General features: G+C 48.0%; 2 protein-coding genes across 2 annotated transcripts; both read right to left on the bottom strand.

Annotated features, from left to right (window-relative positions):
* Positions 1-163: 163 nt before the first annotated feature.
* Positions 164-3904, bottom strand: LOC117838685 (transcription factor PCF6). Its single transcript, XM_034718811.2, has 2 exons — positions 2573-3904; positions 164-482 (listed from the first exon to the last, which is right to left on the bottom strand). Exon 1 carries the CDS (start codon positions 3763-3765, stop codon positions 2590-2592), a length of 1176 nt encoding a protein of 391 aa, XP_034574702.1. The 5' UTR covers positions 3766-3904; the 3' UTR covers positions 164-482; positions 2573-2589.
* Positions 3905-14118: 10214 nt separating this feature from the next.
* LOC117837073 (putative ALA-interacting subunit 2) lies at positions 14119-17455 on the bottom strand. The gene is made up of 8 exons (XM_034716642.2): positions 17242-17455; positions 16176-16237; positions 16010-16084; positions 15798-15914; positions 15505-15575; positions 15100-15397; positions 14660-14949; positions 14119-14454 (listed from the first exon to the last, which is right to left on the bottom strand). The coding sequence occupies exons 1-8, from the start codon at positions 17309-17311 to the stop codon at positions 14400-14402; spliced, it is 1038 nt and encodes a 345-aa protein (XP_034572533.1). The 5' UTR covers positions 17312-17455; the 3' UTR covers positions 14119-14399.
* Positions 17456-17600: the final 145 nt, after the last annotated feature.

The following is a 17600-nucleotide window of genomic DNA, read 5'->3' on the forward strand; positions in this document are numbered from 1 at the left end:
GTCCTAAAAGTCATAGTCCACACTCTACAGCATGTTGGTAGTGACAACAAAATCTGTATCGGGTTCAAGACCTGCACTTTTCAGGTCAGAAAAGAGCATTCCAGCAACACCTCTGGATCAGGATTATCTCGCAAACCAAACCAAGAAACTGTGACCACAATGCTTGTCAAATGAACTTGTTCATCCAAACCTGAGAACAGACTGTTCAGCACTCACTCGAGGGGAGCATCAATCCACAGCAAAAGTTAGACGCGGAGAGGACTAGAACTGCGATCACGGGGCACACTTACAACTCTTGTTCAAAAACTCTCATCTCCCACAAAATTTGTACAACAGCATCTAGGGCGGGAAAGAAAGAAAAAAAATGAAGCGAAGGATTGTTTGATCAATGGCAGTAGGGTTGGGGGTTGACGATGGCCATAGCACCTCTAAAGGATGAATTATTGCTGGAACAGTTCCCAGCAATTGGATGCCTTCAGTTTCTGCAGGTTGACAAACAAAGAAGATTAAGATTCTGACCAATATGTACTGCAAATGCTGAGAAAAGCGTATCTTGCGTGAGGACAAGATGATGGATACTACATACTTGTTTATGCGGTAATATACCATTACCTTTGTATGCATATGCAATCTGGATGTACAACGAATAGCAATAGCCACATAACGAGGACATAAAAATTTGTTGAAGTAGGGACCATTTTTTTAATATTGACTAGCATATAGGGTACTGCTCAAGGGAATGTATCTATTAATGAAATGCCATCAGGTTTAAAATACTGTGGCACTTCTGTCATATTTCTTTGGATGATTTCACTACCTATTAATTCCGTTCAAAAATCACTTAAACCTATTTAATGAACACCCAGAGTATCAGTCCAGAAAATGCATTAAAACATGTTATTCCAGCACAATCCTGTCCTAACAGGCAGGAAAATTAAGGTCTCAGATGACTAAACTAAATAACAAACAAAATAACAATTTCAGGTGGTTAGGAAGTATAACAAACAGCAAGATCGTGTTATGCAGTCCTGGTCTCCAACCAGGAGGCACTGTTACAGCATCTGATGGAAAGCTACATTCAACCAATAGGCCAGAAGTGTCTAGCTCAATTTAGAAGTTTGGAACTCTGGATAGCTCAGTACGAGCAGAGCACCAGAAAACAGAAATGGTGGCATATCCAATCTCAGACAAAAAGGACTGGTCCTTGACGACCATTACCTACTAATAGCACAATTTAACAGATTTCAACACAATAGAACATGTAGAGATGAACATTGGTTTGCATGGACAATGAAGAAATTAAATGGGGTTCCTTCTTAGTTCCTTACCACGCTGAGTGGTCTATAGGAAATAAAAGGGCAGTTAATGTCTTGAAAATGATATCACCAAAGTCACCAAACTACAATAATATTCAAGAAGACTTTTCTCTCAATAGCGTACACTAGCATTTTGTTGGTACCAAGACTCTAGTCATGATTTGCCGGGAACAACGTACCATGTACACTTTTTTCTTGTGTTGGGACACAAGTAGCAGTAGTACTAACTGGTCAATGGTCATACAAAAGTACAGTTCAGTGTCAACAATATGAGGGTCCTAGTCGTGTACACGAGCCCTAAATTCTTGAGCTTAAATTTAAAAATTATTTGAGATCACACAGCAAGTCTGAAGCAAGTACTATGGAGCTTTGGCTTTCAGTAGCTCTATTCTTGAGTCTACATACACCCAGTAATCAAATCCCTACTAGCATGTTTTGCAAACAGATCACCAAGTAGGTTCGTAGATCAAAAGGAGTAAGGCGGTTTCGCACTAAAATGAAACAGCTTACGATTTGTGATTCTATGATTAGGGTTTACGCAGACTGTTTCTGTTTTCAAATTCCTTATGTCTACAGCCAAAATGGGCACTCAAAATTTATTATCATATTTCAGTGACACATTGTAACTGAGATCATGTACCTCTACAAGTAGAAACAAATGCATGTTAGATCACAAACCTAACACCCCAGATCAGTAGATAACACCAGTAGTCATCCAAAGGACTGAAACCTCTTATTATGGTAAGCTGCTACAGTACAAATCAGGTGACTGTATTACTACTAGATATTAATTCAAGACTTCATTTATTGGGGCAAGAGAAAATCTGATATGAGCAGAAACTTGCTTCAGTCAAGATGTTCTGCACATTTAGCTATCTTCTACTCCTACATGCAAAGGTAGTGTTCGATCCCTTTCCAGCAGCGCGACGTAGCTACAGCTCACAACAATTTAATACAATAAAATGCAATGCATGCCAATCAGAAGCCATGTGATCATGCACAATCCTCTCCAATGAGGAGCAAACGACACCTGTTAGGCTAGATCATGCAAAGCCGAGGTAAATGAAGTAGGATGACGCACTGGAATTCTGGCACCCGTCAACAGGAACAGAACAAGGTTAGTGTTTTACGGGATTTATGGGCACGAGACTACCTCGAGCGCTACGAAGAAGGTAATCATGACAAAATGACGATTTGAACACATTACGGGAGACAGAGACAAAAAGCTTGCGAATTTTGAGAGATTATCAACTTACCGTTGAAGGATGCGCAATCAGTTCTTGCTCTTCTCCTTCATGCCGGAGTGCCGGAACCCATCCCACAGCTGTAACGCCGCGGACGCGGTCAGCTGGTTCTCAGATGCCGGATGCGCCGCGGCGGCGGCGTGGCCGAACAAGAACGGGCCGTCCAGCCTCTGGAGCTGCTGGTGGTGATAGCCTGAAAAGTTAGACTGGGAATTGGACTGAAGGGTCCCCCTATTGGCACCCAAGAAACCCGAGGACATGGAGAAATTGAGGCTGTAGTCTCCGGCGGAAGCGGAGGACGCCGCCAGAGCGTCCTGGCCGAGCGAGAAGTGAGGCATCTCGACGGAACTGGTGAAGTTGAAGGGCTGCGCCGGGACCATGCCGAACGGAGGCGCATTGCCGAACTTGATGGGGGCCGAGAAGGCGTGCGTCGACAGCCCGTGCGCACCTTTCCCCGGGTGCGCAATGCCGACGCAGTCGGCGGCGGCCGCCGCGGAGACGTTGGGTTGCTGCTGCTGCCAGGAATGCTTGTGCTCGGCGGCGCTAATGGAGCCGGCCGAGGCCACCCCGGTGAGCAGCTCGGTGAAGGACGCGGCCTGCGCCGAGGTGCTAGCCACGGTGACCTCCCTGTCCCGCGCGGCGCCCCCGCGGCCGTCGGAGCGCGAGAGGGAGAGCTCGGACCCCTTGCTTGTCTCCGATGTGCTGCTGCCCCCGGAGTGCTGCTGCTGCTGCTGCTTGACCTTGTTGCCGGCAGCATCCGCGTCGGCGGGCCCGGGGAGGGCGGCGAAGGCGGCCGGGTCGAGCGCGGGGAGCTTGTCGATGGCGTCGGAGGCGGCGTTGATGAGCCACTCGATGGCCTTGCTGGGCTGGTCGAAGCCGAGGCGGTCCTGCAGGTCGTAGAACTGGATGGCGGTGGGCACCGACAGGCGCACGCGGCGGTCGCGGATGCCCTTGGCCGTGTACACCTTGCTGTGGCGGTCCTTGCCCCCGCTGGCCCGCACGCGGTAGATCCGCGAGCCCGCCCCCGGTCCCTGCGGCGGCGGCAGCAGCGCCGGCGGCTGGCCCCACGCCGCCGCCGCCGCATCCGCCTCGCTCCCGCTCCCCCTCACGCCGCCGCCGCGGCCGCGCTTGGCGCCCTGCTGCTGGGACCGGCCCGGCGCCCCGTCCCCCGCCCCCGCTGCTCCCCCGTCGCCCACGGCCTCCATCCCGTCGCGCCGCTGCTCATGCGCTTGCGGCTTGCCCGCCTGCCCCGCGCGTGCTCAGCTCGTCGCGAGAGGAATGCGGCGTCTTTATGGAGGCGTGGCGCGTGGGCTGGCGCCTGGCGAGGCGCGTTTCGGCTGGGTGCCAGAGGGAGCGAGGGGGAGTGAAACGACCCGAATTACCATTTACGAGAATTCAAGCCGCACTTCGGTGATACTTCCACTGGAACTATCACGTGCGAACTTCTATAGTACAAATTTATACTTAATATAAAAATATCGAATAGCAACAGAGTAACAATATCATCAATATCAAGTACAACACTCGTCACATACCGGTACAAGTCCATTAGGATTGAATCATGAAAGGTAAACCATCTATGCAACAGTAACACGTAGCGTAACGAACAACAACTCCAAAGGTGACTTGAACAAGGGACCATCTCTAATCTTCACATTCGTCGTTGTCGAAGTCGTAGTCGGGCTCCGACCCTGAAAAGCCACCATCTACACGAGAAGCGGATAGGCCATGTCAACTTCCAAAAGCAGCAAGCTAAGAAAACGGGAAAAATAATACTATATGCATGGTTCAACCTATATATGGTTGTAATGATACATGCAGTAATCAAGGATGTATCAAGCAATACCATCCCCGAGGTCAACACCTCATATCAAGGAAGTCGTCACAAACCACCAGATCCTTAACCTAAGAATCCAGCACCCAAACATACTAGGCGATATGAGAGCTCCTTCCCCTCACATCTCAACGGTAAACGCCGGCCTATCTCAAAAAGGGAAGGTAGAAGTATAATAAAGTCTAGTCAGAGTAACAGATTAAAGGACTGTCCGTACCAGTGGACACGAACTATTCCTATAGGTTATACACTCTGCAAAGGTTGTACATCTGTACCCGCCCAGCTAGAGCCTGAACGGTAGCTAGTCATCCAGACCCCACCTAACGGCAGGAGCCCTAGTAGGTGGCTAGCACTCTCCTATTTCCTCGAGTCTTGTAGTGTCTTCGACTGAAGGGCACGCCGTCACCAATCGGAGACCTCAAAGTTGTGAAACCTACCCACGCCGGGGTGCAGTCTGGTCGGAGCAGGTAAACGCCTCGAACTCCTTACACTTATCCTCCAATCCGTTTACAGGTTGAGCACTATCCACCACTAGTCTCGGATCGAACCCCGCCCATAACAAGGCGAACGGTATGTACGTATATAGTCCAAAGAAACATGGTTATACTGACTCGGTCCTTAGGGGCCGAGAGGGAGCACTCAACTCCACAACAATATGTGCTGAAGCACCTGCAACGTACAAGTACGCCACCTGCTCCTCAGTATCAAACGAGATACCCACCACCATAGGCGCAGAGGGTGGAGAGAGACCAGAATGTTCTCTTCTAGCAAGGCACTCCTTAGTACCAACCGCGGCTCGCTCCTACCAAAACACGTCAAGGGATCACACTCACCCAGAACACACGCGAGAGTGTACAAGGAATTCCATCCACAAATCCATGGTATACATCCATCTACAACTCAAAAGCATGTATATGGAATATAAGTAAGATGGAATAGCTAGGGGTTTGTAGCTAGCCCACAGGTAGGTAACAAGGAAAACATGATAAACAATTATCAAGGCATGACTAGAATCATGGGCTATGCGGTCAATCATCATCCAAGCATCATAAATAAAGCGCTAGTAACTAAGCATGTATAGGATCTATATGATTGAGAGTGACATGACACCTTGTCCGTAGTCGTTGGGATCCTCCTCGGTGTAGTCGGGGTCTTGAGGGTCTTTCGGATCTTTGCTCGGGTCTGAACAGAACGAGATACAGTGCAATATAAACTAACTCGCATTACATCTAGGCAAAAACTCCAGGAAAGTTAAATTTAGAAGATCCAAATAACATCAAACTAGCTACAAACAGCACGGGCTCGATTTTACGAATTTAATGCAACTGGTTTCATATTTTTTGGAGTTCAAATGAATTAGTTATGAATTTTTAAAGATTAAATGATTTATTTAATTATTTAATTAATTTTGAGAAAACATTAATTAGGGTGACACGTGTCAGCTTCTGGTTGCGCCACATGGTAGCATGGGAGGGTGCCACGTGTCGGCTGCTGGTTGCGCCACATGGTAGCACGGGAGGGTGCCACGTGTCGGCTGACATGGTCAACGATCAACATTTTGACCGGTCAACGTTGGCCGGTCAGCAGTCAACTGGACCCACCGATCAACCGGTGGGTCCCACTGGTCAGTGGGCCCCGTGTGTGGGCCCGGCCCATGCCACGTTCGAGCCACGTGGCTCCACATGACAGCCATGTGGCCCAACAATACTACATGGCACTGCAACGTGGCACACACGTGGGCGCAGGTTTAGCCTAGGATCCGGTGTGCCGGTCGGATTCCGTGCACCACGCTCGTGGAGCCGAGCGTGTGGTGCTCACCTGATGGGTAGGCACGGCAGCGGGTGGCTGCGAGGCGGGTACGCGACGTTGTGGCTAAGGGTGCATGGTGACCGCGCCCACGACGTCGGGGCACGGAACAACGTCGCGGTGCGACAAGGCTACAGGCAGCGCGGCGTGGCTGCGGCCCGGCCACGACGACTCGAAGGCCAGACAGGGGTGCCAAAGCGGAGAGAAGAGGGAGCAACGGTGCTCACGGTGGGGCGGAGGAGTAGAGCGCGGCCGGCTCGGTGGTGACTCGCGGTACGGCGATGATGGCGGAGTGTCCTTTGCTTCGCTCCGGTGATGGCTGCTCCAATGGACGGCGGCTCCAGCTCCTCCCCACGGCGGCGGCCTCCTCCTCCTTCCGGCGTGGCCTCCCTTCCTCTTTTCCTCCCTTCTCCTGTTTCTTTCCCTCCTCCATCTCTCCTCTACGGTGAGCATGGCGGCGGCAAGGGGAAAACCCCAGATGGATGGCGAGAGGTCGGGGCTCTGCCTCCTTCTATAGTGGCGCAGGGCGTGGCTAGGACTAGGGTTTGGGGGTGCGGCGCCGGTGAGCGGGCGGTTGAGATGCAGCGGCAAGGCAAGGCGGCCATCCGCGACTTCCAGCACAAAAGCGGAGGAGCGGGGGAGGGCATGGGCGCATGCAGGAGCGGTAGCGCTTGCCAATGCGGACGTGGCCGACGAGCCCGTCCCATCAGACGCGCACGCACCGCGTTCGATGCAATGTGGAAGAAGGGGCAACAGGCGCGCGATGGCTGACTGGCGGGGCTCACGTGTCAGTGGTGGAAAGGAGAGGGAGAGGGTCGTGGCGGTCGGGCCGGCCGACGGGCCTGGCTAGGCCAGGCCAGTAGGCTGCTGCGGGAGAGGTTAGGCAGGCCTGGCCGGTTGGTTGCGGGCTGGCCTAGTGGGTTAGATGTTAGGTTAGGTTTTATTTTTATTTATATTTAGTTTGAATTTTAAGTTAGATTCAAAATTCAAACACACTCATGTTTTAAACCGAACAAGATCGAAAAAGAGCCAAATCAAACTATCATATAAGTTCTAAAATTAAATTGAGATTTAATTTATTAGGAAATTTCTAGAAGAGGGTAGAATTTATCTTCTATTTTCAAATGAGTAGACAATTCAAATAAATTTTTTTAATTTTTTGAAATTTTACTCAATTTAATATTTCAATTTTTTTAAATATTACAGGGTGGCTGCGGCTGCTTGCTGGAATGCGGCAGGGCAGCCGGCAACGGCTGTGGCTGGGCTGTGTGTTCCGGCGTGCTCGTGCGCGCTGGCCGCGTTGGCCAGGCTGCTGCTCGAGCGCCGCGAACGGTCTTATCCCTACCCGGCCCTTGCTGCCACGCCTGCCCAAATCGCCCCTACTCGTCTCGCGCCACCTTTGCCTCGGTGTTTTTTTTTCGCCGGTTCTCTCTCTCTCTCCAGCTCCCGAGTGACACACTCTCTCCACTCACGCGCTGGGCGCTGCGGCGCGGCAGAAGCTGCAGAGGGTAGCGGGAGACAGCGGCGGCGGCAGGCTTTAGGGGGGCCCGGCCCGGTGTCAGATCTGCTGCCGTCTGCGGCACTGCGCTGCTGCCCTGCCCCTGCCCCTGCCCGCGCGCACTTGTCAACCAACGGCTCGCCTCTCGCGCGCTGTGCTAGTGTGCTCGGGACCGGGGGCCCGTACGGCGTGTAGTGCCGTGCCGTGCGAAACGGATAGTGTTTTTACCGCTAGCCTTTTCCTGCCCTGGCTCTTTCGGTGCTCACGGCGGCAGATCTCGCGCGCACGCCGACGCCGCGGTGCCGTCCGTCCCTACTGAGCAATGACCAATGATCGGTGATCCCGTCCTCGGGTCAATCAGTCAATGACCCGAGCCGTGGTCCTTTTGTGGTGGATGGAAAATGCACGGAGAGCCGGTTTTGATCGAGGAAAGCACGGAATATATGCCATTTGGAGTCGGTGTTCGGAGGTCATTTAAGCATTCCTAGGCTATAAGGTGCCACAAACAACACTGGTTCTATAGACGCCTGGCTGTATAGTTGGTTGCCGTCTCAAAAGAATGCACCGGGAAATAGAGGCGTTAGGTAGCTCTGCGTGCTTTATTTCAAATTTCCTAATCGTCTCACGAGATAGGTGGGCATAGAGGTTAAACAACAAGTGGCGTCGAACGAATGGATGATAAGTAAAACTTAGAGGGACGTGCATGCATTTTCTTTTGATTTGGACGATACTGCTGGCCAGGCATTGCTTCCTGCACGACAGCTCTCAAGAAGAATGCGGAGAGACAGATCCGTTCTTATTTTCTGCATGCGTTGTAAGATGCCTGCATAGATTTGAGTTGTAACTTTAGAGCAGTTGTCGCCTGGTATACTTTCCTTTTATTCGGACGTTACCATACTAGCCAGCCATTGCTTCATGCATGACAATTGTCAGATTTGCACGAACAAATGGAGAAGAATGCGAAGATGCGGATCCGTTTTTATTTTCTGCATGCGTCATACACGCCTAGATGGATTTGAGTTGTAGTTTTACGAGCAAGAGCAATTGTCTCTTGTGGGGTCCTACTTCCTAGAATCTAGAGGGTGAGTGCATGATTACATAGGTGTGCTTATGTCTTGTTCTAATGGACCTATTGCCAAAATAGCGTTCGGCCTACGTGCATATGTAACCGTCAATTTAAGCATTATGCGTGCTACCTTTTTTTTTGTTTGTGATTGTTGTGGACTCAAGGATTAAAAGGAGATGAGTGTCGAGTTGTGGTTTTGTTTTCTCCCGCCGCATGCATGCATTATCCAGTACCGTATCAATAATCTACGAGGCACTGCAATGACCAAGTGTAGACTTATACAAATTTAGCATAGATCCTTAGGTTGATCCATTGTAGTCGGTGCCACTTGTGGATGTGCAGCAGCGTTTTTCATCTACCGGTGCATCGCCTATTCTCCATATGCCCATTGTGCCTTTAGAAAAATGAAAAAACAAATCATCATGCTATGTAGTACAAAAGTGAAAAGTTTAAGGTCAATTGAAAATTTGAAATAGCAAATGCCACTTATATTCTAAAAGAATTGAAGCAAATCGATGTCGGTCATATAATTGGTTGTAGTCCAAGGAGTGGATATACCAGAAAAGAGAAATTTTAGGTGGCCTTGCGTGCTTCATTTCAAACTTCACAATCATCACAAAGACAACTGGAGCTAGGTGCAAAACAATGTTTGATGCTAAATGGATGCGACATGTAAGGCTTAGAGGCTTATACATTCATTTTCATGTGATTTATGGGTTGCCATTCCAATCAAGCTAGGTGCAAAACAATATTTGATTTATGGCACAAGCACAACAATTTGTCAAGTTTGCACGACTCGTGGAGAACGATGTGGAGACGTGAAGACCTTTTCATTTTTTGCATGCATCATCTAGACGGATTTGAGTTGTAGCTTCACCACTAAGCTTGTGTTTTACCGATGGTTGCGTTGTCAATAGCGTGTGACCTATGTGCATATATAACTATTTGCCATGCTAGGTGCATGTGTTGTCATGTAGTATGGAGGCACTACAACGCCCAATGGCCTCTTTGGGTAGGAGGTGATGAATATAGAGATGCAATTCACATTTATTCAACCGTATGCATTCTTGAATTGCATAGTTCTATCTATCTATAACACTAACAACCTTGGGTCATTGGGTGCTAAATCAAGTTGAGATGCAAAAGAAAAAATTCTATCGTGTTGAAAAATTTAAGTTGTATCATTACCCAAGTTATCAAATATACTCCCTTCGTTCCAAATTGTAGATCATTTTAGCTTTTCTGTTATGCATCTAGATATAGCATATGTCTAGATGCATAATAATATCTGTGAACATCGAAAAATCGAAACGACGTGTAATTTGGAACGGAGGGAGTAAAGTCATGGATAAAAATAACTTGTGCAGTTATATGGGAGGCAGATCAATGAGGGTAGGGAAACAGATGAACTCGCACCTGATGTTCCGTAGCGTGCGCACTACTGCAGCCCGTACCCGTCGGAGACCAGCGACTGATAATTCTCGCGCTCCATTTCCATGCAAGTGTCCATTTGAATCGCGGTACAGTACGATGCAAGTGTCAGGCCCTCCTCTCCCGACTCTGCTGCTGCCCAATAAATTCCACATCTGGTGCTGCGGATTTGCAGTGGCACGCAACGGCTTTGCCCTTTCGGTTCCGCGTCCTTAACGGCGGGGTTGGCGCCGATGCGAGCTCCCAACAATTGTCGCCGCCCCCCGCTGGGCGCTCTGCCTGCCGCCCTGCCGACGGCCACCCAGCGGCGAGGCTGGCTGCTGACATCTGATCTCTCTGACCCCCTGCGCCGGCCGGGGAAAGGATGACGGCGGCAGCCACGAGATGGCCTGACGGGCGAGCTGCACATGTCGATTCAATTCCACATCAGACGGGCTGGGAGGCCCTGTCCGGCTGTCCCCTGCATTGATGTGACAGTCGTCTCCGAGCCTGCAGACTGCAGTGCTCAGCTGGCGTGTGATGTGACCATCGATTTCCATCAGCTTTTCCTGCTAGTTACGTGCTACTGGGACCCGTACTGCAGTGAGTACAATGCGGTGTTTGGTTCCACTAAAGTTTAGTTACGGTCCCTTATTCAGATACTAATTACAAGTATTAAATATAGACTAATTATAAAACTAATTGCAATTAGTATCTAAATATTCGATACTAATATGTAATTAATTTTATAATTACTCTAGGTTTAGTCCTCCTAATTAGTATCTAAACATAACTTTAGTCCGTGAAACTAAACACCCTTTAAGAAATACGGGAGGGTAGCAGCACAAGAATTTGTTGGTCAAAGATTGTTTATTGATTGATTTGGGAAGGATACAAAGTTTTGTTTTTCTCTAAGACCAGTCTCGACGCATGATTTCATCACACTGTCACAAGACTGTCATATCATCTTTTCAATGAAATGAAACTGTCACTCTCATTGCACAGTTTCATAGACAGCTCGCAACATTTAATTTTTGTGTAGAGTTATGATCAAATATCATGCGATGAAACTATAATATTCTCGGTGCAAGTTTCATTGGATTTCATGTGACTAGGTAAATGTGTCGTGTGGGTTTTATGAAATGAAACTCCCCTTCCCTCTCTCTTCGTAATTAGGCTGCTAAGTCAGTAAAACTGGTGATGTTGCATATGATTTAATGCACACGAAATGGGTTTAGAAAAGAGAGAAAAGAGAGAGAAGGTCAGAATCAGACATCCAGCCATTCAGAAAAAGGAGAGGAGGAAAGGTCCGTGGGGTTGTCAGCTGCGGCGCGGCGCATGCATGGCGCCACTTTCCCTGTAAAAAGGGGACATGCCTCGAATCCCCCAAGAAACTTTGATGGATGGCATTTGGCAGTGGCAGGCATGGATAACAAACCCTATGGTATCGATCGATCCCCGGAGCCGGGATGACTGTAAGCAAAAGCAGCTGGATCTTCCAAAACGATTTGATAGGAGAGAAGGTAGGAAACGATGTACATTACCACCAGGAACGTACCTATATTACTGTTGGTGGGTAACTTACCCGTGTTAATTATCACTCCCTGTGACCCCTGTTCCAAGTTACAAAACACATTTGCTTTGAAACTGTACACTTTGAGCAAAATTTAGTCGAATTATAAGCATTTGTAATAGCGGAGCAGTTCTCATTAGATAGACATTTCAAAATGCTATCGCCTTGTTTGACTCTGCGAAATCACTACAGGCCTTACGATTCTTGAAACGGTGGAGTGGGAGCAGCCTATGGGGTGCGACCATGGATGGAGTTATGGAAAGCAGAGCCCCGTGCCCGGGTGCCGCGGCCGCCAGCCTGCCGGAGGAAAGGAGGCCAAGCCCGGCTAACCATTTGCTTAAACAAATCCCGAAAAGGTTAGGCTCGCGCTTTGCATCACGCAGCAAATTACTCCTAGTTTAACGATACGCCGTACGGCCCGTGTGAAACCGCGCGCGTGCGAGGGGGGCCGCCGCCGCCGCCGCCGCTTGTCCAGCCGCCATTGGGCTGGGGGGCGACACGTTTCGGCCTAGGGCTGGGGGGACACCCATCAGCTCGATCGGGCACGAGACGAGAGAGATGGTGATTGGGATTGCCTGGGGGCAGCTTGAGGAAAGCAAAGCAGATCGGCTGTAGAGGGACAGGTCGACGGAGGGTCTCGTTCCGGCAGGGCCCCTCGAGCTCGCTCCATCATGGCGTCGTGGGGCCAGAGATACGGTACTGTACGGCGCTGTATGACACGAGCTAGTGATAATTGGTGAGGAAATTAAAGTGCGTGGAGTACAGCAGCATGCGTGTGATAAGGAGCTTTGTCGTGTCTGTGAACGCATGCTGCTTCAGGGATCAAAATATCTCCGTTACTCGTTGATCAGACGTGTACACGCATCATTAACCTTCTGATAGGGATGTGATGTGGATCGGTGGATGTGGACGGTGTGGTTGATCCATATCAGGCGATTGAATCTTAAGACGTCCTAAAATTTAGCACCGGTTAGGAGTATTAATCATAATCTAATTACAAAACTAATTACACAGACTGAGTCTAATTTGCGAGACGAATCTATTAAACCTAATTAGTTCATGATTTGACAATGTGGTGCTACAGTACCCATTTGCTAATGATGGATTAATTAGCTTAATAGATTCGTCTCGCGAATTAGCCCAGAGGTTCTACAATGAATTTTATAATTAGCTCATATTTAATCCTTCTAATTAGCATCGAACATCTGATATGACACATCTAAAGTTTAGCACCTAATATCAAAATAAAACCGGGCTATTTTACGTATTGGTTCTTCGATCTTCCCCCTCTCCCTTGACATGCAGTTCAGGCTTCAGCAGACATGTCTGAACTCTGAACCGAACTGGCAATGCCGTCATCTCTCATCCGTATACCCAATGCCACGATTCCTTCTCCATACCCAAACCAGAAAAAGAAGACAAGGATTTCGTCAAAAAAAAAACACAGAAAAAGAAGACAATGATGCATACCACTACGAAAACAGCTATCGTTATTCCTCTGATTACTGAAAGAGGAAGAAGAAAAGGTTAGGTGATCAGGACAAAGAGAATGTATGGATCAACCACACACGACACGGAGAGAGACGTGGCCTACGACTGGTCACGTACTTGCACAGCAACCGCGTGCATCGCGACGCTCGCAGGTCGCAACCCAATCCGGCGGCCGAAAAGAACGCTTCCTATCTTATCATGATCAGGCCGAAGTCGAGTCGGGTGTCACATCCGCCAAGGAGAGGACGGAGCACGAGCACTCGCGGGCGCCCTCTCACATTAGTGTCGCCATTTGCCGATTTCTTCGTTCCAAGCAACCGCAGGTCATTTGGAAAAGCGGCACAGAAGCCGCACGTCGTCAGCTCAGCTCAAATGATTGCTGTGCTGCAGGTTCCGTGGTTCGTTCAAGCGTTGCTGGTGCCGTGTCACCGATGGGTGCTGTGCTCACGCACCCGCGAGGTGTGACCTTCACGGCTCGCTCGTGGGGCCGTCATCTGGTGCTTGCAGTGCCCATCAACCTCGCAGTGATCTTCAGGATCGCTGCTTGGATTCCATGGATAGCATCGTAGCAAAGCACAGTGGATTAAATCCAGTGATGGAGAGGACTAGAAGGGTGTAAATGCTGTTGCGGCGCAGGAAAATGAGTTTCAGAGTTCGGACATCAGGAAACGTTGATTTGTTCCTCTGGGAAACATATAGCTTCCATTTCTGACACTCAGGCCTCCAGATGTTAATAAGGCCACTGACAGGATTAGTGTTGGATAAGATCAGTATTTGCACTTCCTCCACGCTGAGGGATTACAGGGGCAATTTTAGGAGCTTGCTTTCAGCAGGATGCACAAAAATCCACAGCAGCCGTCATGATTTTGTTCTGCAGGTGTGGACGAACCAGGTGCAATAGTTTTACTAGAGTTTCCTTTCAATAGGTATTGTATGCATACTCATACAAGGAACACGAGGAAACCTGCTGCCGTTGTTCTAGAAGCACAGCAGATGCGTCGGAATTTTCTCTGAACTGAATGGTGTATACAGTCAATTTTCATCTGGGCTTAACCCTGGCACGTTGTATGACTTGTTTCTGATAGAGTTTTGTCTTACAAGGTACCTAATGTATGTTAGCTGGGCTGCTACCTACAGGTTTCCGCCATTGATACATGCTCCTTAGCTATTGCTGTTTTTCCGGTTCAACGATAGGCAATTAAGATCACCTTGCGGCCTGCAAGTTCATCAAATATGAGAGGAGTTATCTAGCTTAAAGATGATCAAGGGGAAAAAAACACCAACAACTAAAAAGCCTGAGAAGGAGGTTCTGCATATTCATGCACGAATGCACCGAGTGTGTTAGGTTCTTATAAACAAGAACAAGTAGAAACATAGATAAAACTCAAAGAAAAGTAAAGAAAAGAAACCTTATTGTTTACCTTGGGTACTTCACATGGATCAGAGCAAAGAGAATTGACATGAAGATGCTCAATGAACCGGTGACAATGTAAGCATATCCAAGGAAGTCATTCTTGCCACCTAGCCAGGTTGCTGTCGAAAGAACTATGCTTTTCTTTCCACCAAAAGTGTAGGTGTTGTAATTATTTCTGATGAGTATGGATATGGTCTCATCAACTTGCAGGTCCTCTTCAATTACACCATAGAGCTTTCGAAATTTCGGAAGAGCAGCAGTACGCATCCACACAATAAGATCTTCCTGCTCACGCAGCTGACAAGATGATGTAATTGTTCAGCTAACTTAAACAGAACCAACAATTTGACAATATATTGACTAAAGGGGAACTCCACATTTGCACTATTATGAGTAACTGAGCATTGAGCAACCTATCAACAATACTTAGGTTATTATGGTACTCACTGGGACAGTAGGGTCGAGTTTTCCTCCTCCAATAAAGCTTCCATTCTGAAAGTTGGAAGGAAATACATTTTTGCCAAACTTATGCTCCCGATCACTCTTCCATGAAATATTTTTCCTGTTGATCTTTATTTCCTTGGACCCATGAGTAAAATCATAAGTATCATTGAATAAGCTCCAGGCAATCAAGCCGCAGGGAACAATTGGAAAACCATTATCATCCAATTGAACAGGACTGCATGATTCAGCAGTGTATTTCGCCCCAAAACGCAGCTGTTTATCACTTCTACTTTTGACATACCTGTTCACCATCGGTAAATTTGGGATTGTTTGCAATGGTAGGAAGAGAATTATTCCAAAAAGGAAGATAAAATGACCATGAAGCTAAATAAACAATGTTATAACTACCTGCGATGATTCTGGTAGAAGTTCTCAAGTTCATAATAAACATAAATTGGTGCTCTTATATGATCCAGAACCTACATATGTACACGTTCAGCATTTTTGTGGTGGCAGCAATTAAATATAAATTCAAAATTAAATATGGGCAGAACAACGAATACACACGCCTGGTGCAGTCTCAGTGCGCCAGGCTGAACTCTAGGAATTTTAGCTATACGAATCAGGCAGTTGAAAAAACATAGTCTGTGGAAAGTAGATAAGATAAAGATAAGCTCTGCTATGATCACGTAATGAAGTACCTTCACTTCCAGAGAACAGTTCTTTGAAATTGAGCTGTCCTTAATATAAGCTTGCTTATTTCCTCTGTAAGCATTAGGCACACAGTCAACATCATAGCGGCGAATTATTTCTGCAACCTGCAGAGCCAGGATAATAAACGCATCATTTCATAGGTAGTGATATACAAATTAAAGGAAATACCAGCATCTACCAGAGGGTGCAGAAAAATTACATGATTTGAAGTCTGGAGACAAAACAGCCCAAAAGGAACGAAAATGATTCCAATAACCAAGAATGTGGCTATAAGCTGAAATCAGTGGAAGTGTAAACTGTTTGAACTGATGCCATGCATGAGTTTGTCTTTAACAAACCTGTAAATAGGATCAGAGCCAACTTACACATCCAGGTGTCATTGCTGGTTTCCAAGCTGGGAGATTCTGCTGGGTGAACCTATAGTAAACTGCAAAACCAACATGATCAACTTTATAGTGTAGTAAAGTAGAACAACGTTACAATATGCAACAAGGAATGTGAACACATGTATCTGAATTCTGAATGTTTGTAAAAGAAATCAGCCATATAATCTTATTCAGTACATGTACCAAATTCAGCTAATGCCAGACACAAAATGGTTAATGCAACAAATATGTGTAAGTTGCATCAGTGCTGTGTTCCACACGATCTTGAGGAATGATACTGATAATGACTCACGAGTCCTACTCATGGGTGTTTGGGAGGCATGTGCTAAATTTTAGCACATGTCACATCGGATGTTTAGACACTAATTAGGAGTATTAAACGTAGCCTAATTACAAAACTAATTGCACAACCCCTAGGCTAAATCGCGAGACGAATCTATTAAGCCTAATTAGTCCATGATTTGACAATGTGGTGCTACAGTAACCATCCGCTAATGATGGATTAACTAGGCTTAATAGATTCGTCTCGCGATTTAGCCTAGGGGTTGTGCAATTAGTTTTGTAATTAGACTATATTTAATACTCCTAATTAGTGTCCAAACATCCGATGTGACAGGTGCTAAAATTTAGCACCTGCTATCCAAACACCCCTTTAAACTGCTGGTTAACATTCTGCCATACATGCTGCTGGCTACAGTTCATGATTTGAGAAATACTCACAAAATGTATAAACATAACCTTGCATTAGCATGCCCACACCTCAAACACCGTTCGGATAAACGGATTGTAATGCTAGACTGCTAGAGAGAACAGACCCACCAAAGGAACGAAGCAAGGAACCTCCGTAAGACCATAACACGTAAAACCAGATAAACAGCAGCAGCTGCAATTTCACGCTCCAATTCAGCTTTGTGCGAATTCATGATCGCGCAGAGCTACTAACCATAGAATCTGAGATCACCTCCCGCAGACCACAACGCTCATGAGGGTCGAAACCTAGTGGGGACCGAATCGAAGCGAGCCTGGTCGTCAGAGCGTGACTCACCTCCCGATCTCGCCGGCGGGAAGGCGCGCCTCGTCGCGCCACCGGACGCGGAGGTGCTAGCTTCGTCCATCCCCTCCCCGGCGAGCTCGCTCGCCGCACAAGCCCTCGTCAGAAGCTCGCCGGAGCCCGTGCTCCGCAGCCCGACCCGCCGCGGGATCCGACCAGAGAAGAAGAAGAGTGGAGAAGGGGATGGGATTGTCAGACAGAATAGTCCACTCCTCCTGCTCGATGAAGAGGAGCCCGTGGGCCCATATAATTCATGTGGGCCTCATGGGCTGAATTCCCGGGGCCTCGTATTGACGGCGTGAGGTGGGACTAACGGTCGATGCGGCGGCGGCGGCCTCGATGTGACGGCCGCA

The sequence above is a fragment of the Setaria viridis genome, chromosome 9 (assembly GCF_005286985.2).
Source record: "Setaria viridis chromosome 9, Setaria_viridis_v4.0, whole genome shotgun sequence".
Lineage (NCBI taxonomy): Eukaryota > Viridiplantae > Streptophyta > Magnoliopsida > Poales > Poaceae > Setaria > Setaria viridis.